Genomic DNA, 25,796 nt, shown 5'->3' with positions numbered 1-25,796 from the left:
CATGTTAGATCATGATATCACCACACTCACATATATTGACCAATAGCTTTCCCTCTTCATTTATCTGCTTTGCATATTTACGAACTGAGGGACCAGGGCTTGTTCTCTTAACACACCTGCAGCTGTCCTCCAGTCTAGCAACTGTTAGCACAGACATCTTTGTCAAATTCAGTTCTCACCACAAACACCCAAACCCACAACACAGTGACTCTTCACCCTTGACCTTGATTACTTTCTCTTAATTCCCCCTTATAACAAAGATTCAGATACATTTAATCAACCATCCAATCCAACCAACTACAACACTTTTGTATTTATAGCAGCATAAGAGGTAACACTGACATCCCAGTACACTTCCATAACAACAGAAAACAATATATCCCAGACTTCTCTACCCAGTGTGCTTATTGGTGGTGTGCTGGTGACATGGCATCACCTTGGTAGGGTGCCTGATGAGATCCGGCCATTCTTTAGAATCAGTGACTGTGGGCAGCGAGGGGGTAGAAATGAGAGACATGGCAACCTAGGCCTAGGTTTGCTGTAACGCTCTTTGGATGACGTAGCTGGCTAGGTTACTGTTTCATCAGAGATGTCATAGTGTCTCTGGCCACTAATCCAGTGCATATTAGACCTTTAGCAACACACACATGCACACACACACATGCACACATACACAGTGAATCCAGACATGCTCTCCCCAGAGCGACGGTCGAGAGCTGGGACAAACAGCAGAGTCACTGGTACTGCACGCTTAAGCAACCAACACCAATAAAATCATTTAAAAAGACAAAAAAACTTTCCTATGGAACAGTAAGTGCAATGTGCTTCGTTTTTATATTGACTGAGAACAAAAGATATATATATTTTTTAAAAAAGAAATTAAACATCACACTGAAATGGTTTTGCGGAATAGTGAAAGGATCAAATGCAACGAACAACAGTGAAACCCCAAGTGTTATGGAACAGATTGACTACAGGAATCCAGCAGTGAGAGCTCTGATCTCAGAGGACGTCCTCTAACTGCACTCAGCCCCAATTAGTGCTCTGACCATGCAAGGTTAAAAAAAACAAACAAAACAAAACATCCAATTATGGTACTGAAAAGAGCAATTATCAAAGACCGTGAAAGGAATACTGTCTAATATTTCATTCAGTTACAGCCCATGTCGAATTCAGAATATCATTTTTCCTGTAATTTATTGATTTACTTCACATATCAGAATCACGTTATCTTAGCGTATTTGTGTTGTTGATGTTGCCATAGAGAACACACATGGGTTAATAATTTCTTTGGTTGATTTTATTGGGTACATTTCTTATCTTTTTTTTTCCATTATTTAAAATTAGTTGCTGTTTCTACAGTGTATGCAGGTTTTAGGATTAGTTAGTTTTTTATTTCAATCAAAATGTGTTTAATTGTGTTTGTAAAAGTCTGTGGTAGCTTTTGTTGCAACATAAATAATTTAAACGAAAAAAAAATTCAATATAGCGCCAACGAACTTGTATTATTTGGGCGACTTTAAGCTTGTAGTTTTAACTTATTGTTAACTTAAAAACTATTTATTATCATTATTATGATTATTATTATTGCCTCGTATAAAAGTATGTTTTGTGTATATTTATGGTTTATTTCATTATATTTGCAAGTTTAAAAGAATTTTAATTTTGCCAAAATGTGGTTACACCGTTTTGTTTTTCTTAAAAGGGAACAAATAGACTAAAAAAAAGAAGCTTTAGAATTACGATTTGGAAAAGTTCTCGATAGAATGCACTGCTATATTAAACTAATCCAACGTGTAAACATACATGCTGTGTGCTAGAATGTTATGCCTTTACTGCCTGTGTTTCGTTTGTCTTGTTAAATGAAAACCTTTTGATTATTTGATCTAATCACAGTCTTGTTTTCCCAGCCACTTTCAGACCCCCTGAGTGAGAGGGTTGGGGTGTGTGGGCGGGATGTAGGGTGAGGCCAGGGAGGGGCTGTCTGAAGCACGCTCCAATCTGCAGCCTGGGTCTGATGGCCCTCTCCTAGCTCCTCCCCTTTCTGCAACACTTCTGTCACACAAACAGAAGGGGCAGGGTATGCTTAGTGGGTGGAGCCAAGCAGCTGAGTGAATATTCTAAGAAACAGCTGCCGTGGAGGGGCGTGGCTAGAGGCAGGACTAGAAAAGGGGTCAGTGGTTCCTCTGTTTCTCAACCAATTGTATTTTGTGTCAATTAATTTAGAAGGGATACAGAGTTACTTGTGTTCTTACACCATTTCTCAAGAATGGTACAATAGAAGACAAAACGCATCAGTAACCGAGCCCCTGCCATCAGGGCCAGAGGGCAACACGTGAGAATCTCACACTTCCAGACATGACCAAATGAACAAAGACAACAATGTAACAAAGTGGAAAAAAACACATCAAATGAACCTTTCAGTTTAGTTTAGGATATTTATTACGGGGATTTCAGCTGAAGACGCTTGAGGACTTTTTCATGGAATTGTTTAATTATTTGTACTTTACATGCCAGAAAAAAAATAAAATAAAAGTTGAGAATTCAGTGTCCCTGTTGTTATGTTCCGCCGTGTCTTTGTGGGAGGATCCAAGCAGTTTGAAAAAATCCCACGGTGTGCAAGTCCACCACTCATTATGCCACCCCTCCACACACACACACACACTCAGAAAATGATACAACAACAATCTGGAGGTTCACATTAAAATTCTATTTTATTTGGGAAAATCATAATTAATGGAATGTGGGCACAGTTCTATATCAAACAGGACGACAAACACAGGTAAACAACTCCGTAACTCTCCCAATTATCACTGAAGTTCCCTCGTGCTGCTCCACATGGACAGGAGACAGATCAGTGCGGCTGTGAAGGTGTGCCAAGGGTGGGGCACCCTGAAAGGGCGGGGTCAGGGGGAGAGGGTGGGGTCAGAAGTTAACAATCCAGACACAGGCTAACCTCACTCATTGTGCTCCCATAATAACCATTTACATATGTATTATTATTACAATTATTACAGCCGAGAAACCTAGACAAGTTAAATATGTATATTGTCCTACATATATTACATCAGGCTATAAAAAAACTGATATATGCATGTTTAATATATTTATTTAGTCAGTGGTTATGTAACGCAGTCTCGTATTAATACAAGGATCATTCGTCTGGTTCTGAAGGGTTTTCTGCCCCCTGGGACACAGCTAAGCGTCTGTTAGACACCCCAGGGCTTCTCCGTTCTTCCACCCAATCAGTGCTCACGAGCCCTGGACTGTGGTGTGATTCATGCAGGACTGTGTATGAGAAGCCCACACCAGTAGTGCTTCACGCCTGCACAGAGCAGACAGGACGGGTCCAGAGGGACTGAAGTGAGGAACCGACGCTGCCTAAGAAAACTGAGCTTGCCTCGCTCCCAAGGTCATACTGCCCTCTGGTGGTGGAACAGAGGATTGCTGGAGACTACATGTGTCTCTGGTTTGGCCATGTCCACGCTAACTCACCTGTGCACGCAGGGTGAGGAGCTAGAACTCGTCGTGGCCCGACAGGGAGGACTCGGTGGAGGGTGGTTCCTGGCACACGGCGGGCGTGGTGAACTCCATCAGATACTCACAGCGGCTGGGCTCCGACGTGGAGGTCACCACCGTCTCCTTCCCGCAGGTCAGTTTAACCTGGGGAGAGGGAGGGCAGTGTGTGACCACGGCAACGGTGGAGCGTGACCACGGAAACAGCAGTTCAAGTGAGACGGTAACTCACTGTGGTGGAGCGGTTAGGACCCTGCCAGCATCCTGTCCCGTGATCATACTTCATCACCAAGTATCTGTTCTCCTCAGGCCCCGCCCAGGATCCCCAAGTCCTAGCACCACACACACACACACACACACACACACACACACACACACACACACACACACAATGAGAGCGAGCTCTTCAGAACTGAACTCATCAACAGCTGGTGAGAAGACAGGAAGGTTCTCCTACCCCAGGTTGGTCTCTGAGCCTCCATACTTGGGTTTCTGAGAGACACGGTTAAACGGACAGAGTCTGTAGATGTATCTACCAAGCAGAGAGAGAAAACATGAGCACACACACACACACCAGACATGATTAAAAACATAATGGGCATAATGGCGGCAGGGACGTTGACCTACTCGCTGGTGGAGAGTTCATAGCACTGGCTGTACAGGTATGTGAACTCAGCACTTGGGCCAAAATCGAAGGACATCTCCTTCTCAATGTTCCTGAGGAGAGACACAGCTCCACATGACACACTGGCCTCACTGACTCACAACAACACTCAGAGAATGGTGGCAACTGGGAACACTGGGAACACTGGGAGTGGTGCCAGCATGCACTTACTTGACTTGATCCTCCACTTCACGTAAAGCCCTTTCGGCCTCTTCAAAGTCGTCTCTGGCTTTCTGAGCGGCTGCGGATGACACGAGACCTTTAGTACGGCGCGCCATCGCTAACAAACACACCGCACTGAAAAAGTCATAGTGGACATTATAGCGGAGCAGCCAGGACGCAGTGCACAGCCCCATGGACACGGAGGGAACGTACCGTCGATCAGGGCCTGCGTCTCCACGTCGTACGGGGGCATGGCCTCCTCATCATCCTCCTTCTTCTCCGGAGATCTTGTGGCAGGCGGGGCCTGTAGCACAAAGTGCAGCTTGTTTACTGACAAAGCAACTGGTCCCACTGTCCAACCTGCAGAGCGGACAGACAGCTTCACCTTCCTCACCTTATCACCCTCCTCAGGAAAATCCTCTTCTTCCTCCTCCTCTTCCTCCTCCTCCTCCTCTGGGATGTCTTCATCGTCAGGGTATGGTTCCGAGTCATTTTCAACAACGGGCTCCTTGCTGTCGTCGAGGGGTGTGGCCACTGGAGTGGGCTCCATAGGCTGTGACTGGGGCAGAACACACAAAAGAACATCAGGGACTCAACACCACCAGAACATAACCCACCCGCCATGGGGCATCAGCACTACTCCACCCAAAGGGACAGGACAGGGAGAGAAACCGGAGGTAAGTAGTACTCAACTCTCTCGATACACATCTGTCAAACATTTCTGTGACATTTCTGTTTAGTTTGGTTCATAACAAAGGACTTTGAGTTTTGAGTGTAGTTTTATTTTTCTGTTTGGCCACTTGGTTCTGTGCAGAAGTTATTTTTTTCCTTCAGTGAAAGAACTGAAGAGCTGAACAGTGAGAACATCAAACCCACTCCAGAACACATCGGCTGTCTTTGCCTAGAAAATACTGCCAAGACACTTTCACCCACAAAATGCCATGCCTGAGGATCTGTGATTGCTGGTGGTGAAATCTTCCCACAGGTCATGTGACACGCTGATTGAAACCACATTCATAGCACATTCTCCGTTTCGCAATACATAGCACAAAATTTTATGAACTTTATTTAAGCCGAAAATGAGCCAATAAGCCAAGCTGAGAACCTGGTTGTGTGTGTGTGTGTGTGTATCATCGTTACGCACCTCTGAGACGTACTTGTCCTTAATGTTGCTCCACACAGTCTCAAAAGTCGCTGTGTCCACTCGATCAGCTCCTCCAAGCAGCCCCTAGAGGTAAAACAACACACACATCAGGACTGGGAGAGAGACAGAGAGAGATGGAAAGAGAGAGAGAGAGAGAGAGAGAGCTGGGGGGTGATTGCACGCACCTGGGCCTCGGTCTCAGAAAAATTACCATCAGCATCCGAATCAAGCTCTGCATGGGTCTGTAGCTCACTGACAGAAACACTGAAAACATACACACACACACACACACACACACACACACACACACAATCATCAAGAGGACACGCACACCATCTGCACTACCACTGCATGCGCGCGCACACACACAAAACACACACACACACAGTCTGTGGCACTTACAAGCCATCTGCGTCATCGTCCAGCTCGAGAAAAGCCTCAGTCATCCTGGCCTGGTCCTTCTCTGCGCGGATGGCCGCTTTTTCTTCTGCAGTAACGGTGAATACAGAGGCAGGTGCTCGAGTGAAACCCATGCCTCGCCAGATGCCCCGCCCCCACCCCGGCGCCCCCCCGAGACCAACGCTGGCACTGCTGCCCGGCCCAACCACATGCTACTAGGAAATATCAAAGTCTGTGCATCTTAAAGTTCACTGAATGTTGACTGCACACATCCTGTTTATAAACTTAATTCCCCCAAACATATGTGCACAGCTAGAATAAACTGGGGGGGGGGGGGGGGGGGGGGGTGAGATTAGTGGGTCCCATCAGGCAGGACATCAGGGGAGCAGTGTGGTGTAGGAGCTGTACTTACCCTCCCAGGCCTTGAGATGGCGCTCTTTAGCTTCCTTCTCCGGCAGCTCGGCCGTCTCCTTTACGGTCCTCAACGCCTCCACTTTCTCCTCGGTTTCCTTCCTGCTGGCCTGCATGTCAGCGAGCTTCCTCTGCATCAGACACACGGCCCGTCACACACCGCAGGGAAGCGCCACACCAGACAGCTCCACCTCAGTCAGCGTTGCACTAGCTCACCAAAGCCCCTCAGTAAATGGCGACACTCTCTCTAATCTGTTTACCACCTCTAGGAGGCTCTAGGAGGAGGAACCGGTCTGCAGGTAAAGACGCGGCGGGCGGCGTGTGCTCAGGTTCACCTGTTTCTCCTGCTGCCCAGACTTGGCCTCCTCGATGAGCTGCTGCTTGAGCAGGATGCCCTCCTTGGTGACCTCCGCCATCTTCTGGAGAACCTCGCGCTCCATGCGGCCCAGCTCCCTGAGTGCCATGGCAACGTGAGTGCACGGCTCAAGTCCAACGTGCTACCGTAGCGATGATAAATCACACCTGTGCAATGCTAACTGGCCTTGGCTACGTCCTGTCCCTATGGATTCCTTCCACAGACGCTGCTAGCAGGTCAGCACTGAACTTTAAGTTCCTGTTCTTAACTGCATCAGCATAGTGCTATAAGAACAGTAGAATTATTTACTAGGATAATACACAGTCACGTGAATGTTTGCTGATAAACACTACATTCATTTTTGAGCAACTGGGACAATGTTAAACTCCGACTCAACTCCGGATAGAATTACGAAGAATCTAAAACTTACTTGCAAGTGTTTTCACATTTGGCGCCGCTGTTATACTCATCAGTGGTGTCACAGCAGTCTTGGAAGGAACAGACAGAATTTGTACAGGATTTACAGACAATATTCATACAGGATTCACACAGCCACATCAATGCCACATCCTAAGCATAAACTACAGTTTCCTAGTGATCAGGAATAAAAATGGCCTGACAGAAGGGTCTTACCACAGATGCCGTCATTAATGCGCGACGAGGGAATGAAGGTGGGTTTGTAGCCAGCGTTAGTACAGTGGAAGTTTCCGTTGGGACACGCAGACGTTCCTACAGTGAACACACATTTATAACTTTGAGAAAATGGCAAAATATATCTGAAGGCCGATCGTGTAGCGCTGCACTGCAATAAGAGTCCAAACAGATTTATAGATGCTTCAAGTAAAGACTGTTGATCAGCACCTGGTTCATCCGAGCCGTCTTTGCAGTCACAGTAGTCGTCATTCACACGATCAAACGCAATGGTGCGAGAGCCATCCAGACAAGTGAATGGTTTGTTTTCATCGTAGAACTGTCGTTCTGCATTGGGGAGGGCAAATAAGAAATAAACAGGTTACAGGAACGATTTCGTATATATATATAGGCTATACATATAAACACACACATACATACATACATACGGGATTTGTACAGGATTCATACAGACATCAATGCCACAGAGAGAGAGAGAGAGAGAGAGAGAGAGAGAGAGAGAGAGAGAGAGAGAGAGAGAGAGAGAGAGAGAGAGAGAGATATTGTTAAGAACACTGATATGTAGCGATGATCTTACTTGTCATTGGTACTCCGCGGGGCCTTTGAACCTCTACCGCTCCAGATAAGCATATTAAGCTTATGAACAGCAGATGCACACACGTCATGTTGATGGATCCGAGATATATATAAATATAATATCCGACGCTCGTGACCTTGGGGGTGAGAAATATCCAGCTTTAAATTGAGGGTTATTTTAAACAGCCAGTCGATTTAAGGTAACCTACATTACTAGCAGCGTCCTGCCCACACACATCACATCACATCACTGCTGAATGTAATACATTTAGAAGCGATAAAGCGAGCTCGTAAGATGCTGTACTACCCAGCGACCAACTAGGTTGTTCAAATAATGTGCACAGCCCTAACTAGCTAAGCTAACTGGCTAAGCTAGCTTCTTAGCTGCCTGCGAGCGTTAGGCAACGACCATGTAAGCTTTGTTAATACGTAATAGTAACTATAGTGCATATCTTAAAATAATAACCCTGAATAGTAACAATCCATCAAACTTACGATCAGATGAACAATTTACAAATTGCAATCTACAAAGTGCATACAAATGAGATAACCATTCATCACCCGCTTCCGTAGCGAGTGCTATGCGTGCTCACGTACTGCGGTGTTCTGCTCTGATTGGCTGATTCTTCGGCATTATGGGTGACGTAATGATTTGACGTCTTCACGAGTTTTCAAATACGTCAGAGGCGTTTTCACCGCCGGGGCTCAGCTACGTAGGTTTGGAATATGGATGCAAAAATGATCTGATATAGAGTGAGCAGTGTGAATCTGAAATTGATTAATTCAGTTAAAGGAATGGAATTCAAAATACACAAGCCACAATATATTTCCAGAAAGCATTTACTTCGTTTACATTTATAGGTTTACTTTCAAAATGACATTGGACTTTAAGCAGTATAGCCAAGCAGGGATCCTTTATTTTGTGGAAAAAATAAATGGAACTTCATGTGGACCGTGACTGCAAAACACATCACACCACCACAGGTCACCCAGCATAATAACTACATTATTATCTACAACAATGTGAAGATAATCTAAAACACACCTGGGGGTCCTCACTCACAGTGCTCCATTCCACTCCATTGGCTCATTCTAAAAGTTTGACAGAATTACACAGTCTGAACAGTGTCCTGATCTAAGGCATCATTGATGAATGCGGGCAGGTACAAGTCAGGAAGCAGTGTTGATCACCCAGAAGCAGGGGCGCAGATGGCACTGGGGACGGGGGGGACATGTCCCCTCCAGATTTATATTGACCCCATCAGAAATCTAGCATCTACAAGCATAAACGTATATATTGTACAGCTTGGTCCCCCTCACTTCAGAATTTCCATCTGCGCCCCTGCCCAGAAGCCTTTTTCTTCACCGGGACCTCCGGTGCTGTCCAAGACTTGTTTGATGGCTGAATGATCCCTGTAACTACCACCTCACTTTTTATCAAATGGGATGTGGTGCGGATACGTGTTTACGTCTGCTGCATCATCAGGGCTGCTGAAGGTTATGCGGGTGTGTTCTGCCTATGGCCTCCCGGGTTCACCCAGACTACACTGACACTGCATGCTCAGTTCTTTCCAGTCAGGTGACTTCATCCATGAGAACCCATGATACCCTCAACCTGACCACATGCTACACCAACTGTCTTCGAATTTGTTTGACGTGCCGCTCGATTTCGTCCAGCTCAGCGGCAGCATCCCACTTGTGACACCAATGTAGCGGCGGTGCGGAAGAATGAAGTGAACGTGAGCTGTTCCTGCTGAAACAAATGCTCCTTTATCGAAAAGCATAGCCTCAGAGAAAAATCAGAAAAGAGAGCCACTCTGTGGGAGAAAGGTAAGTAAACAAAAAGTACACATCACAGGCAAAAAGGCAACACATCACAACTAAAAACTACACAAAAGAGATGATGAACGGCTCTGTTATCTAACCAGCTGATGTGTAACAGATTCTTCCTGGAAGTCCTCGTCACGCTCTTCTTACTCCACTATTGTCTTGCAGCCTCCGTGATGTGATCGTCAGCGTTAATTAAAGCACGTCCTGTTTGGAAATGAGTCATATAATCATGTACAAACTAACAACCATCAATATTTGTATTTTTTACTAAAAACTAAACCATTAGGACTAAAATAGCTTTAAAATATCAGTCAGGTGTGTGCACTTTCTGGACCGGTACTGTGTTTTGTGTGTGTGCGTTTACCCCAGTGACAGAAGAAACACTGCTGCAACCATTCACATCACATTTTTTAGAAAAATCATCCTTTATTTGTATTTTCAACACACTTTACAGTACTGAACAGTGAAAGAAAAGAAAAATATACTGATATATATGTATATATATATATATATATATATATATATATATATATATATATATATATATATATATATATATATGTGTGTGTGTGTGTGTGTGTGTGTGTGTGTATTTATATAGATAGCCATTTGCTTATTAAATGCCTTTTATTCACAAATTGACACCTTAGTTCTCTCAGAGGATAACCTTTCATAAAAATAATATAATATAAAATAACTTGGACACATTATACACATTACATTACAGCAATGTAATTTACAAATATTACAATCATTTTCTTGTGTTTTTCCTATATATTATTTATTATAATTTATGAACAGGTAACATATTATTTAAAGCCCAGAGAGTCATTCCATAAAGGATTCTCATGTGAGGATAGTAACTGAAATACAAGTAAACTTTTTTTCTAATTAAGCCACATCAACCCTTGTATCTTGACTGTCCCAGTGGCTTAGAAGGCTCCCCCACACTCCCCCATCCTACACTGACCAGCCTTCACGTGGATTAGCGATCAGTCATTACCAACACAGCCATTACGAGCATTATTGATACAGGGTACCTGGTCTTTGTCATGCAACAGGGAGAGTGTGTCGCTATGGTGGGAAAAGTCCCAGCCACACAGACTGTGTCTCCTGTTGCCATGCACTGTTGCCATGTACTGTTACCATGTACAGTTACCATGTACTGTTACCATATACTATTGCCATATACTGTTACCATGTACCCTGAACACATTACCCAGAGCAGCTCTCTCACAACCCTACAGCACATATGAAGTGTGGGTACAGATGACTTGTAGAATTCAACATTGATTATTCTATTCTCAGACACAATTCTAATATACAGAAGTTCATGAAGGTAGGATTCGTTCTGTAAACCTGAAACAAAAAATGAGAGAGAAGGGGGGGGGGGAGAAAGGAGGGGAGAGAGAGAGAAGAGAGAGAGAGAGAGAGAGAGAGAGAGAGAGAGAGAGAGAGAGAGAGAGGAGGGAGGAGAGAGAGGGGAGCGGGAGAGAGAGAGAGAGAGCGAGAGAGAGAGAGAGAGAGAGAGAGAGAGGAGCAAATCCAACAGTTCAACTACGCTTTAGATTAGAACAACTAAAACTGATACGTTGTCAGTGACTGATTCCAAGTGATTTCAAATATACAATCCAACATTACAATATATACAAAACAAGCTGTGAACTCTAATCTTTATATTCTCTTGTAATTTAATTCTTCAAAATCATGACCACCAACCAGGATGATACAAAAATAAAAACTGTACACAAACTGTTCAAAGAAAACACTTTCCCTTTGATACTTCAACAAGAACGGCAGCAAGTAAGTAATTGAATAATTTCTTAATAAGAAACGATTGCTACAGTATTGTGTTAAAATGGCAAATAGCATTTGTTTGCTTAAGAGTTTACATCATTAACAAGAAGTCAGAAACCAAAGTATTCTCTAGGGTTAGGTAGGAAAATGCATATGGGAATGTATTCTGTTCTTCCAACAAGCAAACCTTGGGTTACAGCCCTGCCTCACACCTATTAGGGCCCCAAGCCACAAGCCACACCTCACCTGATCACACCTAGTCTGATTACATCTCACCTGATCACATCTAGTCTGATTACACCTCACCTGATCACACCTAGTCTGATTACATCTCACCTGATCGCATCTAGTCTGATTACACCTCACCTGATCACACCTAGTCTGATTACATCTCACCTGATCACATCTAGTCTGATTACACCTCACCTGATCACACCTAGTCTGATTACATCTCACCTGATCACATCTAGTCTGATCATACCTCACCTGATCACACCTAGTCTGATTACATCTCACCTGATCACATCTAGTCTGATCATACCTCACCTGATCACACCTAGTCTGATTACACCTCACCTGATCACATCTAGTCTGATCATACCTCACCTGATCACACCTAGTCTGATTACACCTCACCTGATCACACCTAGTCTGATTACAACTCACCTGATCACACCTAGTCTGATCACAACTCACCTGACTACACCTAGTCTGATCACATCTTATTTGATCACACCTCACCTGATCACACCTAGTCTGATCACATCTTATTTGATCACACCTCACCTGATCACACTTAGTCTGATCACATCTTATTTGATCACACCTAGTCTGATCACACCTCACCTGATCACACCTAGTCTGATCATAACCTCACCTGATCACGCCTAGTCTGATCACACCTCACCTGACCACACCTAGTATGATCACATCTTATTTGATCACACCTTGTTTACTCACTCAGACATTTTGATATTAGGTTTGTATTGGTGTGACTTCAAAGGCAGCAACAGGCACAGATTAGAAGCTACTGACCAGCAGAAAACAGCTTGTCTCCACATCTGGACAGGATTTATTCTCATTAAATCACCACTGCCCTACCGACTACTTCATTTCCTCACACTCCAATGCAAAATGAAGACACCTGGTCAACATCCGTGCGATGTTCCTGCCCAGACCCCTCTCACTTATTGGCGCTTGTGAGATGACTCTGCTCTCCAGTGCACTGCAGTCTGCAACTGTGCGACACTCACTGAAAATATGACAAGAAACACACCTCTCAGTGCAGATGATGCCTTAATTAAGTATCTGGACAGACATTTAGCACAAGATCTACACATAAAACAAATATTCTGGGATATTTCGTGAGCATCTTGTCAACATAGGGACAGATATAAAACCCTGCAGTGTTAAGGCAATAAAGCATTAAACTCAATAATGGCTGCATGTGGCTCCCTGTGCACGGCACCACTGACCCTCACCCAGGTTCCTCTCAACCAATCACATCCTTCTGACACAGCTCGGTCAGTGTATTCCCCACCCATCCCTTTGGCAAGACAGAATAAAGAATCATATTGGCTTTGTGATGGAGTGTAAGTGCATTATTTAGGTGGGTGAAGATCGGACTGCCAGCACGGATCTGCCAGTCTCAACGGTAAAGATTCGGGTTTTCTCAGGAGCACCTGGGACAGGCTAACGCAGTTACCAAACCTCTCATGGCTTATTCTTAAAGAGTGGCTGTCCTTGTGTGCATGAACGGTGAAGGGAGACATCAGCCCAGGGGCCTCGCCCAGGGGCCACGCCCAGGGGCCACACCCATGGCTTGCCCTTATTTTAGAGTCCCCTAAATGCTTGACATGTGCAGAAGCAACCAAGGAAGACTTAACACAATGAGACAAGCTATTCAACGAGACGACGCCAACGTTTCCGACAATCATGAAGACCTTGCACGACAGCGAGATAGAGAGATAGCAGGTAACAATCGAGGAATGAAGACAAAAGCACACACTCCTGTCCCACGATGCATTGCTTCACGGCAGCTCCAGAGCCTGAAGCCGGTGGTTCAGAAAGGCACGTGGCCGTCGCACGCTGGCAGCTCTCCTGGTAAAGGGAAAAGAGGATCCAGAGCTCACGCTGTCCTCCGTCCACACCCCCTCGTCCTCTCACACTCCCAGTCCCCACAATCGTCCCTCTGGAGCGGCGTGTCCTCATGGTTTTCTTTCCGACAGAAATGGAAAATAAAAGTCACCCCGAATTGAACTGACCATGCGCTTTCCGGGGATTTCAGTTTCTGTTATGAATCCGTTAAAAACAAGTTGACTATTGATACGGATACTAGTTGCTATTCCATTTGAGATGGCTTATTCCAAAGAGATCCCTTCCAAATCCAAGTCCCCCCAAAACACAAACACAGACAGACATCTAGGGTGTGTGCACATATTGTATGGTACATTTACTGATGTGCATCTGTGAGTGTGCATGTGCATGTGTGTGTGTGTGTGTGCACACTTGTGTGTGTGTATGTGTGTGTTTAGGCATGAAAGCACAGTGCATGTGCATATGTGAATGTGTGCTACACCCAATTTAAACTCCCCTAAATTGATTTTCTTCCTCACAAACTCTTCCCTTCGGCTGGAAGCTCCAGCACCCTCCCAATCTACAGTTGCTGTGTTAATTACTTATCTGATAGCAATATTAGTTTGTTCCCTTTTTTTGAAAAATAAAATGAAAAATATTATTGAGTTGGTGCAGAATTATTGTTTTGTTCACAATTTTCCCATCACAACCGAGGAAGGTGGACAAGACAGGGAGGTGCGGGACACAGAGTTCTGTCAGGACGTCCTGTTTCCTGCACTCCCCTTGGATGAGCCAGATGGCTGCTGAGCTCATGTGTGATCAGCGGGAGAGGACGACTCCTCCTCGTCTCCCACCTCCTCAGCGGGACTTCCGTCAGAATGTCTCTCCTCGTCCTCTTCCTCCACCACCGACTGGACCTGCAGTCGCCTCCTCCCAGACCTCTCCACCACAACATCTCCTCCACCCTCCTCCTCCCCCCCACCTCCCCCGGGATCTGCCCCTCCCTTCATCTCCTCCTGCTCCTCCTGGGCATCGTCTGTGACGTGGTTCTGGTCAGAAGGCCCTTCACCCTGCTCTGACTCCCCCTCCAGGGTCAGCTCAAACTGGAACTTCTCTGTGCAGGAGTCCAGCTCATTCTCTGGGAGCGGTGGAGGAGACGGGCTCTGCGGGATGGTGCTCTGGTACCAGTCCCGGTTATCTTCCAGGGTGTCTAAGATGTCCTGAGCGTCGGGGTGCACCAGGTCACCCCAGGTCTCCCACAAGGGGTGAACGATATAGTCGATAAAACCCACCTGTGAGAATATGGAACATTGGAGGGTTAGAAGGTAGATTTGCATTGACTTTTAATGAATGTGTTAGAGTGTGTGAGAAAGTGCCTGTGAGTGTATAAGCGTATGTGTGTAGTGTGTGTGTGTGTGTGTGTGTGTGTGTGTGTGTACCTGACTCTTCTCCACAGATGCAGTGTGTTTGTCACACATGGGACTGATCTCCATCCCACGCTCACGCTCCCTGTCTCCCTGCCTGAAGAACTCCTCCATGATGCGGTCAGTCCACTGTCGGTACACTGCCAAGGGCTTTGTGGGGTTGCTGAGGTCAGCACAGTGGACCATGTTTCTCAGAACCTACACACACACACACACACGCGCACACACACACACACACACACACACACACACACACACACACACACACACACACACACACACACACACACACACACACACAGATGTTGGCTCCTTATAATTTATTTTGCAACAAGAGCTGTTTTTGTACTACTATGTACTTAATTTATTTATTGGACAGGCTAAAAATGTATACATGACAGAAACATAAACCAACTACTATAACTCTGCATTAATGGATGACATTTGTAGTCTGACAGTATTTATTAACCTGTGGCTGATACTGCAGGGTTTTTTGTACTTAACTGTAAAAAATGGCCTTATGTACTTAACTGTAAAATATTAGTAAAATTGAGATAAGTTAGATAATTAAATATTATTTTCATTCATCTATCAACTATTTTGTAAAAATAAAGCATCAGCTTTGTGGATTTATCTGGCAATTTTACAGTCAGAGCTACATATTGCTCAGTTTGAACTCGTGATTAGGTAGGTAAGTGGATACAAGGTAAGTGGATACAATCCAGAGGTCAGCAGTGACATAACAAGCTCTTGACTGACCTCAGAACAGCTGCTAGCTGTAGAGTTAGCAGAGCTTCTCATTGTGAAACATGTCTGTTATACTCAGCTGCTAAACTAAAACTTGCCCATGTTCCGGTAGCTTCCCTGGTCATGCTGGTCGAGCCAGGTGCTAGCAGAGCCAAGATAATATGTGCTGCCATAACGATAAACATATACGTGGCTGTGGATGAGAGTGTCACACGCAGTACAGTATAAACGTAAAGCTGACAGACCACATCACTTCCTCTCCAAACGGATAATTAGTCAGACATGAAACTGTAAGAGACAACAGCTGGTGTTCATGAATGTGAGGTTTGTCTGAAGAGAGGGAGTGAGAGAGAGAGAGACTGAGAGAAACGAGAGAGAGAGAGAGAGAGAGAGAGAGACAGAAACCCATTATTTGAAAGTTTAACTTGAGTCAATCATTGGTGGAAAGGTAACACCTTCATGGAAGAAAAGAAGTGTAAAAAAGTTAGGTGCACCACATTTTGTGTTTAAATGTTGAAGGAGTGGGAGGAGTCAAGAACTGAATGGACATTATAAGTATAATGGACATACATGTAGTGAAAAACATAAAGGCGTCATTAGAACACAATGGTGATTGGAACGTAATGGCCATTAAAATGTGAAAGCGTAGTTGCACTACTACAGGGTTAGAGTTCTACAGTCTAAGGTTTTGGGTTCTATGGGGTTAGCGTTATGGTTCTACAGAGTTTGCATGTGTTCAGTGTGGTTTATTACTCTGTGTGAAGTAACGTTGCATTTCTACAGTATTAGGGTTCTACAGAGTAAGGCTTAGGGTTCTACAGGGTTAGGGTTCTACAGGATTAGGGTTCTACAGTGTAATGCTTAGGGTTCTACAGGATTAGGGTTCTACAGTGTAAGGCTTAGGGTTCCACAGGATTAGGGTTCTACAGTGTAAGATTTAGGGTTCTACAAGGTGAGGGTTCTACAGGATTAGGGTTCTACAAGGGCTCCTTAAATAGCTTTAAAACCAGACAAATCACTTCTGAGAAGTTGTTTCTTTTAAACAACACCAGAGCAGAAAAAGACTTCAGAATCAGTTTCCGATTTTACACTCATTCATCCATGAAAATCACTGAGTCAACTATAGTTTTACACCGATTATTGTGTTACATTTGCACCTGTGTTATTAAAACAAAGAGGGCACCTTCCTCAAACTCATCATAGTACCAAGATCATCTTAGAAGTTGGAGAGTGTTCAGTGTAAATGTTTGCTCTCCCTTTGAATTACGACATATGTTTTGCAGCTTCTGAGAAACCCAGTCCAGACTGCTCAAGTCCTGCTCAAGTCCTGGAAGTGTTTCTCTCTGAGGTGCTCAGGCATTAGACCTTCAAAAGCAACGATAATGATCGGACAGGCACGGAGCCTTTTCAGCAGCTAACGTAGAAGAGGACTCAAGTGGTAAATGATACTGAGAATTATTGCAGTAAACTAATTAGTACTTTTGAAAATTGAATTTTGAAAGTATTAAAAGGTACCAACGTCTGCATTAATACTTTGCATAAAAACATAGGTAACACAACTTAAACAACAAAAGAGCCATGTTCTAGCTAACAGAGAGTTATATGACCAAATAATTTTTGGATCTCTTGGATTCTTTTAATCTTGCACAGTCAGTAAAGGGCCCTACACATGAACAGGGGCATACTATTGACATTGTTCTATATTTTAATGTTCCTGTGAACAGTCTTGAACTGGACGATGCAGTGTTTTCAGATCATAATCCTATTAGGTTTGAAACATCAAAGGTTAAGACTGTTGCTCCTTCTGTAATGGGTCGATACTCTCGTATTTTAAATGAAAATACTGCTGAACGTTTTATTGCTACATTTAATACTTTTAAATCTGGTAATGCCTTTTATGAACTCCACAATCCCAATGATATACTAGCAGCTTTCCAGTCTACCTGTAGTAATTTGTTGGATAACATAGCTCCACTTAAATGTATTCCTTTTAAGTTAAAAAATGAACCCTGGCCCAATTCCACTACCCGTGCAGCCAGTCAAGCGTGTAGGAAAGCAGAACGTAAATGGAAAAAGGATAAGCTACGGGTATCTTATGAGATACTTAAAGAAAAATGGTTTAAGTATCAAAAAACAGTGAAGGCAGAAAAAAATCTGTATTTTTTTACCATTATCCAAAATAATAGTCATAAACCACGTACATTATTTAATACTCTCTAAATATTTGTGAAAAATTTTCACATTTTTTAAATGAGAAAATCACAAATTTAAGGTCTACTATTAAGTGTCCTTCTTCTTATGTCCCGCCTGCCTTAGTGACTAGCTCTGCTGTCTTTGAGCAGTTTGAGCCTGTCTCTTTTAGGCAGCTGAAGGAAATTGTTGGCCAATTAAATACGAGTTCTTGTCCTTTCGATGTATTGGATTCTCGATTTTTTAAGAAGGTATTTGAGACTATAGGATCTGAGGTTGTAACTATTATTAATAGTAGTTTATCTACAGGAATTGTCCCTAGGTATTTGAAACAAGCGGTGGTCCATCCAACAATTAAAAAGTCCAATTTGGATCCAACTGTGCTCTCTAATTTTAGGCCTATTTCCAAACTTCAGTTTATGTCGAAGATATTAGAGAAAGTTGTGTTTCTACAGCTGAAATCTTATTTAGACGAAAATCATATCTACGAGGTTTTTCAATCTGGTTTCAGAGCACTCCATAGTACAGAAACGGCCCTTCTGAAAATTTTTAATGACTTACTGATAATTACAGACTCTGGTGATTGTGCTGTTCTTATTCTTTTAGATTTAACTGCTGCTTTTGACACTATTGACCATAATATTCTTGTTGAGCGTTTGGAATGTTGTGTTGGAGTTAAAGGCCTTGCCCTTGAGTGGCTTCGGTCATACTTATCGGATAGGAGTTTTGTGGTTAGCAGTGGAGAGTTTGTGTCATTAGCAGCATCTCTGTCGTGTGGGGTTCCTCAGGGATCGATCTTGGGCCCCAAGGATCTTTTTTGGGGGATCTTTTTGTTTGCGTTGTTTATGCTACCTTTGGGAGCCATCTTTAGAAAGTATGGTATCTCCTTTCATTGTTATGCCGATGACACTCAGATTTACTTACCTTTAAAGAAGCAGGATGGCACAGCTTTGACTACTTTATTGAGTTGCCTTGATGAAATAAAAGCATGGATGGCTTTTAATTTTTTTTATTTAAATGAGACCAAGACTGAAATTATCTTATTTGGCCAAGACAGAGCAGCATTTAGCCCCCAATGGAACCTGGGCCATTGGCAGACTTTTACCAAGTCATCAGTCAAAAACCTGGGTGTAATATTTGATGATGGTTTTAAATTTGATAAGCAGATAAATGCAGTAGTTAAGTCTAGTTTCTTTCAATTAAGACAGCTAGCTAAAATCAAGCCATTTTTATCTTTCTCTGATCTAGAGAAAGTAATTCATATCATTATTTCTACAAGACTCGATTATTGTAACTCTCTGTATGTTGGTGTTGGCCATTCCTTGACTGCTAAGTTACAATTGGTACAAAATGCTGCTGCAAGGTTATTGACACATACGTCGAAGAGGGAACACATCACTCCTGTACTGGCTTCACTTCATTGGCTCCCAGTGGTTTTTAGAATACAGTTCAAAATTCTGCTTTTAGTGTACAAGTCTCTTAACAGGTTAGCACCCAGTTATATAATTGATCTGCTTGTGCGCTATGTTCCAGCTCGGCACCTAAGATCTGCGGATCAGCTTCAGCTGGTTGTTCCCAAAACCAGGCTGAAGCAGAGGGGGGACCGAGCATTTGTAGTAGCCGCCCCGAAACTCTGGAATGAGTTACCGCTGCAAATTCGATTGGCACCTACTCTTTCAAGTTTTAAATCTAAGCTTAAAGCTCATTATTATTCTTTGGCTTTTATGTAATTATTGATATATTTGGTTGTTGTTTTTAGTCCTCGTATTGTAATTTTAAGTTTCTTAATCTGTTCAGCACTTTGGTCAACTAATGTTGTGTTAAATGTGCTCTATAAATAAATTGACATTGACATTGACATTGACATATGTAAGAAGCATGTTCTAGCTAACAGAGAATAATACATATTTCCAAAACATGTAAGAGAACTGTTCTAGGTAACTGAGAGTTAAACGTTTCAGACCTAACATTTGGTCCAATCATGCAAATATACATAATACTTTGTTTGTATTGCATGAATTTTGTTTTAATAGTATTCAGTGCTAAAATTGGGTGACCATGTTTTGGACGGGAGATCATAATAAATGATCATAGCAAATGTATTTATTACAGGGCCAAGAAGAATGACATTCAGAGCCTATATGACCCAATAATCTGTTCCTTATTGAGAGTAAAAAAGATTTTTTTCCTGCTCACACTGAATGAAAATCCATAAAAATGAAAAGACATGAAATATTTACTACTTCACTAGACACTTGTCAGCAGGTCTGTTGTGTTTGTGAACACTTTTTTGAAGGCCAATTTGTTTCAGATTCAAAAGTGCCAGTTCACCAGGGCAGATTCCTCCTGTTGTGGGAGCTCCACACAAACGCTGGCCACTTCACAACCATCATAGTTGTTTTAACTTCTATTTTATTAGACTCAAAAGCCTGAAAGGTCATGCAGAAGGAGAATTCATGGTTGCTGCCTGGCCCTACGCCATTCTGTGGAACAGCTGCCCATACACACACTGAGAAGCAGGCGGACTGATCGTGGTGTGTAGGGTGTGTATATGATGAACTGATCTTTGTGTGTAAGGTGTGTATATGATGGACTGATCTTGGTGTGTAGGGTGTGTATATGATGAACTGATCTTTGTGTGTAAGGTGTGTATATGATGGACTGATCGTGGTGTGTAGGGTGTGTATATGATGGACTGATCGTGGTGTGTAGGGTGTGTATATGATGGATTGATCGTGGTGTGCAGGGTGTGTATATGATGGACTGATCGTGGTGTGTAGGGTGTGTATATGATGGACTGATCTTGGTGTGTAGGGTGTGTATATGATGGACTGATCTTTGTGTGTAGGGTGTGTATATGATGGACTGATCATGGTGTGTAGGGTGTGTATATGATGGACTGATCGTGGTGTGTAGGGTGTGTATATGATGGACTGATCTTGGTGTGTAGGGTGTGTATATGATGGACTGATCGTGGTGTGTAGGGTGTGTATATGATGGACTGATCTTGGTGTGTAGGGTGTGTATATGATGGACTGATTGTGGTGTGTAGGGTGTGTATATGATGGACTGATCGTGGTGTGTAGGGTGTGTATATGATGGACTGATCTTGGTGTGTAGGGTGTGTATATGATGGACTGATTGTGGTGTGTAGGGTGTGTATATGATGGACTGATCGTGGTGTAAGGTGTGTATATGATGGACTGATCGTGGTGTGTAGGGTGTGTATATGATGGACTGATCGTGGTGTGTAAGGTGTGTATATGATGGACTGATCTTGGTGTGTAGGGTGTGTATATGATGGACTGATTGTGGTGTGTAGGGTGTGTATATGATGGACTGATTGTGGTGTGTAGGGTGTGTATATGTAGAGAAGGGTCAGACCAGTTCAACCACAGCTACATAGGGAATGGCCACTATAGGGAAATATCAGCTCGACAGGCAAGCCAAATCCTGGACGTTAGGCGTCTTAGAAATCCCAGCCAGACACATTTATAGGTCCCAAAAAGAGGACATGTACATGAAAAAGAGGACATGAGGTCACCCTAGCTAAGACAAGCTAAGTAAATGAATTTTAAATGCACTTAAATGGAGCCCAGAGGTACTTTAAGGTCTTTAACACTAACACAAGGTCAAAGTTGCTTCAACTCAAAGTTTTTAACACTTTTTTACTTTATGTTTTGTCAAAGTCCATATCAAATTAATCAAATTCTTTAGTTTTGTCATTGGTTAAAAATGGAGGTTTTTGAAGATTTTTCTTAAATTGTGTTGCCGTTTTTCTTTCATGACAACATAGCTGGAAACTGTAAGGGTAGAAACACAACTCTTGGACACACAACTCTCTTGGACACACAACTCTTGGACACACAACTCTTGGACACACAACTCTCTTGGACACACAACTCTTGGACACACAACTCTCTTGGACACACAACTCTTGGACACACAACTCTTGGACACACAACTCTTGGACACACAACTCTCTTGGACACACAACTCTTGGACACACAACTCTCTTGGACACAACTATCAAATCTACAGCTGCGATCTCAGAATCTCCTTCCCACTGCATCACTCTGCATTTGGAGCTCACAGCTAATCAGAAAAAGCGTAACATGCATCTGTCTTCACACTCTTCATTCCTCCACACTAAAATGGTGTCCGCCACTGCAGACGCATCATTTGAAATCCGCCCTGCCAAGTGGATCCTTCTGATAATGCAGCTATGGTGTTGTAGTGTGTATAAGGGACAATGCAGTTTAGAGAACACATAAAGATGACATAAAGATGTCATATAAAGATGTCATACAGATGTCATTTGAATGCCACAGATACAAAATCCCAGATGCCACTGTCACTCTACAGTATCTGAGTGTGCTGTTCAGCTTGTTTCCTCCTGATGTCTATGCTGGTCCGTTCAGTTCAGTTTATTGTCACCTCTATGATTCACCTTCAGCATATTCAGAAGTGAGATACTGTTCTCCACAGATCATAATACTCAGACACAACATACAAAAAGTCTGGCAAAGTCTTTAAAGGGCTAGGCATGTCTTTAAAGGGCTAGGCATGTCTTTAAAGGGCTGTGTAACGTGTCTACTGCATGTGACTGCAGCATGTTGTCCCATGGTGGAAATGACACAGGGGTCAGAGGTCGCATATGCTCACTATTCACCTTGAACATTGTTTTTGTGTTTTATTGTGGATGGGAAACTTCTGGAAAATGGACAAAAAACACTAGTGGAGCCAAAACACAAACATCCAGCTCATCCACATTAGCGAGGACCTCAGGGTCCAGTCAGAGAAGAGATACCACACAGAAGGAATCATACATCAATTAATTTTACTTTAGACTTGGTTTTTTGTGTTTTTTGTTTTGTGTTCTTCATGAATATTTTTTGTTAGGTGCAGTGAACCTAATTTGACAAACATCTGTTTCCCAGCTATTTGAGAATCACTATTTAAGATGACTAAATAACAAAATATATTTCCAGAAATTATTCCTGGTGAGATGGAATACAATTACTGTATGTGCGCTATGTCTGATCCTCATATATCCTCACAGCTTCAGTTGAAAACTAGAGAAGCAAACCTCAGACTCCAAATGTGCCTTATTAATTACATTTGAGGTAAAGTTGGGTAAATTAGGGTTTTTGGCATTGTCATTGTTTATTTAAAGTGTCCTGTTTCATTTATTGTCACACAGACGAATGTTTCACCTGTATGCGGTCCGTGTAGCGGTCGAGCAGTAGGACTCCTGAACTTGTCACTTTCTTGGTCTCCACCATTGTCTTCAGGTCTGCCAGCAGACTCATATGTTTGGACATGTCTGTCGCCAGCACCTTCACAGTGGAGAAGGAAGGACAGGGATAAGAGGTTATAGATTGCTGAAAGCTGGCATGGAGGGTGGAGTGGAGTATAGAGGGTGTGGTGGGCATGGTGGGCGGGGTTGCAGGGGTGGGTGTGGGTGGGCGGAGTTGGTGTGGGTGGGGGTGGTTCCAGGGGTGTGTGTGGGTGGGCGGGGTTCCAGGGTCTCACCATGTCAATCACCAGCTTGCGTAAGCTCTGCCGCTGCCTCTTGCTCAGGTTCTGAAAGATGTCACAGTTCTCCTCGTGGAGCAACTTGAAGCCCACGGCCAGGTGGTGGTTCTCCAGAACTGACTCGTCATTGTACATCAGCGCCAGCTCCGAGTCTGTGGCAGACAGGCAGCAAAACACAGGCTGCAGTCTCCACAAACCCACATGTGGAGCAGAGTCTTACTGGTCAGTGTTGTTGCTCAAGGCTAATCCGTCTCCTCCAGTGTGAGTGAGCTTACTGGTATTGATGAGGAACTGGTTGGAAACCCCAGGATGGTCCACGTCATGGATGGCTGCGGCAAACAAAGCAGCTAATATTTCCAGATCGGTGAAGACAGCCTGGTGGAGAAACACAGTGGCGTGTGTGCACGGAGAAACATCAGACATGCTGAATCTGAAGGTCACGTGTGCACCACGTGACAAGTTGTACTCACGTCCAGTGCTGGTGTGGACAGCAGCACGTGTGTAGACTGTGTGACGTCAGCGGCATGCAGGCTGTTGTGATAAGCCACGTTGGCATGGTAGTGATCTTCCAGTGTCATCACGTAGGTAACAAATGTGTCCATGGGAATCCGAAACGTCTTCAGCAGGTCTCGCTCCTTTCAACAGACAACAATGCATTCTACACATTAGAGGAAAACCCGACGACCTCGGCTAGGAGAAGGGCACTACTCTAATTCAACTTTCAACTATTACTATTATTATCATTATTATTATAAATAGGGGGAGTGGGAAGTGACATCACAACGACCGCATCACAGACCTGGAAGATGGCAAACATGATGCAGCTCAGAGGTCTGTTATTAGAGAACTCTGCCACATGGAAGATATTAAGGCCCCACTTGTTCAAGTCGTCCAGCTCCTGTAAACAGACAGTATAGGGAAAATGCATCAGTGTCAGCACCTCTGATGGGCGTGGCCAGGGGAGGGGGGCGGGGCCAGGGGCGGGGTCGTACCCTGGCAAGTGCGTCCTCGTGCTCGGTCTTGATGCCGAAGCGTGGCAGTGCGGTGCTGGTCAGGCTTGAGCTGTGTGTCAGCTTCTTCACCCCACTGATGTGACACATGGGCTTCTCACGCTCGCACAGCGTCGGTGATGGGATCTCCACCTCGTTCTGCTTGTCTGCGGGGAACAAACAGGCCCTCGCCAGACTCAGCGGACAGGCACAGCTTTACGACAGAGTTCGTGTATGTGGAGAGGGGGCTGTAGAGCCAGAGTTTCAAGGAGCAGGAGGGTATGGAACAAGGGGGCTCACTCACCTAGGAAGGTAGTAGAGATGTACTCAGACACCTGGTTCCCTGAACGACTCATCTCAGACAGATGAGACAATTCCCTGTTTAGCATCCTCTTAAACTGCAGGACAAAGATGGGAATAAAGTCAAATCAAATCAAATATATTTGTATGGCGTTTTTCACAACATATGTTGTCACAAAGCGCTTTACAGGATTTACAAGGTTAAATAAAGGAGGAATGATAAGAAACTACAGTAAAGCTCCTGGGATGCCACCAGGCAGCAGATGTGTTCAGGGAGACTGAAGTGTGGTAGCACACTGAGAAGGAACAACACTGCGTTCCAAAATCTTCAGGCTGTTGTGATATTTTCAGGCTGTTGTGCCACAGGTTTTAGGAGATTTGGACCTTTAGAAGACCGGGAGGGATGCATCACCTTATAGGCTGATCTTAATCTTCTGTGTCTAATGTGTGTTGTGCTGTAGCCTGCAATGTTATATTTGGTGGGATCTGATAGGTGCTTATTGAAATCCAATATTATCTGGGATATCATATGGTCAAATCAATCAATAGTGTCTATTATTAATTAAACCATGATTATGTGCAAGCCAGTGAAAAAGAATGCTTTCATCTGTCCTACCAAACAGTTGACTGCAGTGAAGCAAGGACACACACACACACACACACACACACACACACACACACACACACACACACACACACACACACACACACACACGTCTGTCTGTAAGCTGTAAAGGAAGTAAACGCAGCCTCAGTCTGAGCAGGCGCACTCCTCGTGGGAGTCGGATGAGACCCCGGCTTCATCCCGCTGGCTAGTCCTTCACACGTTACAATCGCCATGGCAACCAGTGGGTTTCCTTAGCAACTGCCTCCTTGCAGGTCTCTCCTGCGGCATGACGGGAGCGAGGTGGCTGGTTGGGTGACGGAGGGAGAGAGGAGGCAGGTGTCTGTCGCTGACCTACCCCAAGGTCATCACTCCGGGCACTTCTCTCTCACCCTCACTCACTATCTCACTATCTCACACTCA

At 44.0% G+C, this 25,796-nt stretch overlaps 1 protein-coding gene across 1 annotated transcript in view; it reads right to left on the bottom strand.

Moving 5' to 3' along the window:
• Window positions 1-2,695: 2,695 nt before the first annotated feature.
• The window catches only part of pde4a (phosphodiesterase 4A, cAMP-specific), a 73,188-nt gene continuing 50,087 nt past the window's right edge, over window positions 2,696-25,796 (bottom strand). The window contains exons 7-32 of the mRNA XM_076994038.1: window positions 24,774-24,867; window positions 24,473-24,636; window positions 24,280-24,378; window positions 23,951-24,115; window positions 23,756-23,855; window positions 23,478-23,632; window positions 23,159-23,281; window positions 15,021-15,203; window positions 14,397-14,873; window positions 7,880-8,015; window positions 7,513-7,629; window positions 7,285-7,380; window positions 7,082-7,139; window positions 6,632-6,749; window positions 6,298-6,427; window positions 5,889-5,973; window positions 5,672-5,750; window positions 5,487-5,570; window positions 4,737-4,901; window positions 4,556-4,646; window positions 4,352-4,421; window positions 4,144-4,233; window positions 3,974-4,048; window positions 3,749-3,848; window positions 3,496-3,663; window positions 2,696-2,892 (exon numbers count right to left, since the gene is read on the bottom strand). Of these exons, the coding sequence (XP_076850153.1) occupies window positions 3,517-3,663; window positions 3,749-3,848; window positions 3,974-4,048; window positions 4,144-4,233; window positions 4,352-4,421; window positions 4,556-4,646; window positions 4,737-4,901; window positions 5,487-5,570; window positions 5,672-5,750; window positions 5,889-5,973; window positions 6,298-6,427; window positions 6,632-6,749; window positions 7,082-7,139; window positions 7,285-7,380; window positions 7,513-7,629; window positions 7,880-8,015; window positions 14,397-14,873; window positions 15,021-15,203; window positions 23,159-23,281; window positions 23,478-23,632; window positions 23,756-23,855; window positions 23,951-24,115; window positions 24,280-24,378; window positions 24,473-24,636; window positions 24,774-24,867 (3,201 nt within the window). The 3' untranslated portion in view covers window positions 2,696-2,892; window positions 3,496-3,516. The remainder of the gene's footprint in view (window positions 2,893-3,495; window positions 3,664-3,748; window positions 3,849-3,973; window positions 4,049-4,143; window positions 4,234-4,351; window positions 4,422-4,555; window positions 4,647-4,736; window positions 4,902-5,486; window positions 5,571-5,671; window positions 5,751-5,888; window positions 5,974-6,297; window positions 6,428-6,631; window positions 6,750-7,081; window positions 7,140-7,284; window positions 7,381-7,512; window positions 7,630-7,879; window positions 8,016-14,396; window positions 14,874-15,020; window positions 15,204-23,158; window positions 23,282-23,477; window positions 23,633-23,755; window positions 23,856-23,950; window positions 24,116-24,279; window positions 24,379-24,472; window positions 24,637-24,773; window positions 24,868-25,796) is intronic.

The sequence above is a fragment of the Brachyhypopomus gauderio genome, unplaced genomic scaffold (genome assembly GCF_052324685.1).
Source record: "Brachyhypopomus gauderio isolate BG-103 unplaced genomic scaffold, BGAUD_0.2 sc132, whole genome shotgun sequence".
Classification (NCBI taxonomy): Eukaryota; Metazoa; Chordata; class Actinopteri; order Gymnotiformes; family Hypopomidae; genus Brachyhypopomus; species Brachyhypopomus gauderio.
This window is presented reverse-complemented; position numbering and strand designations above follow the sequence as displayed.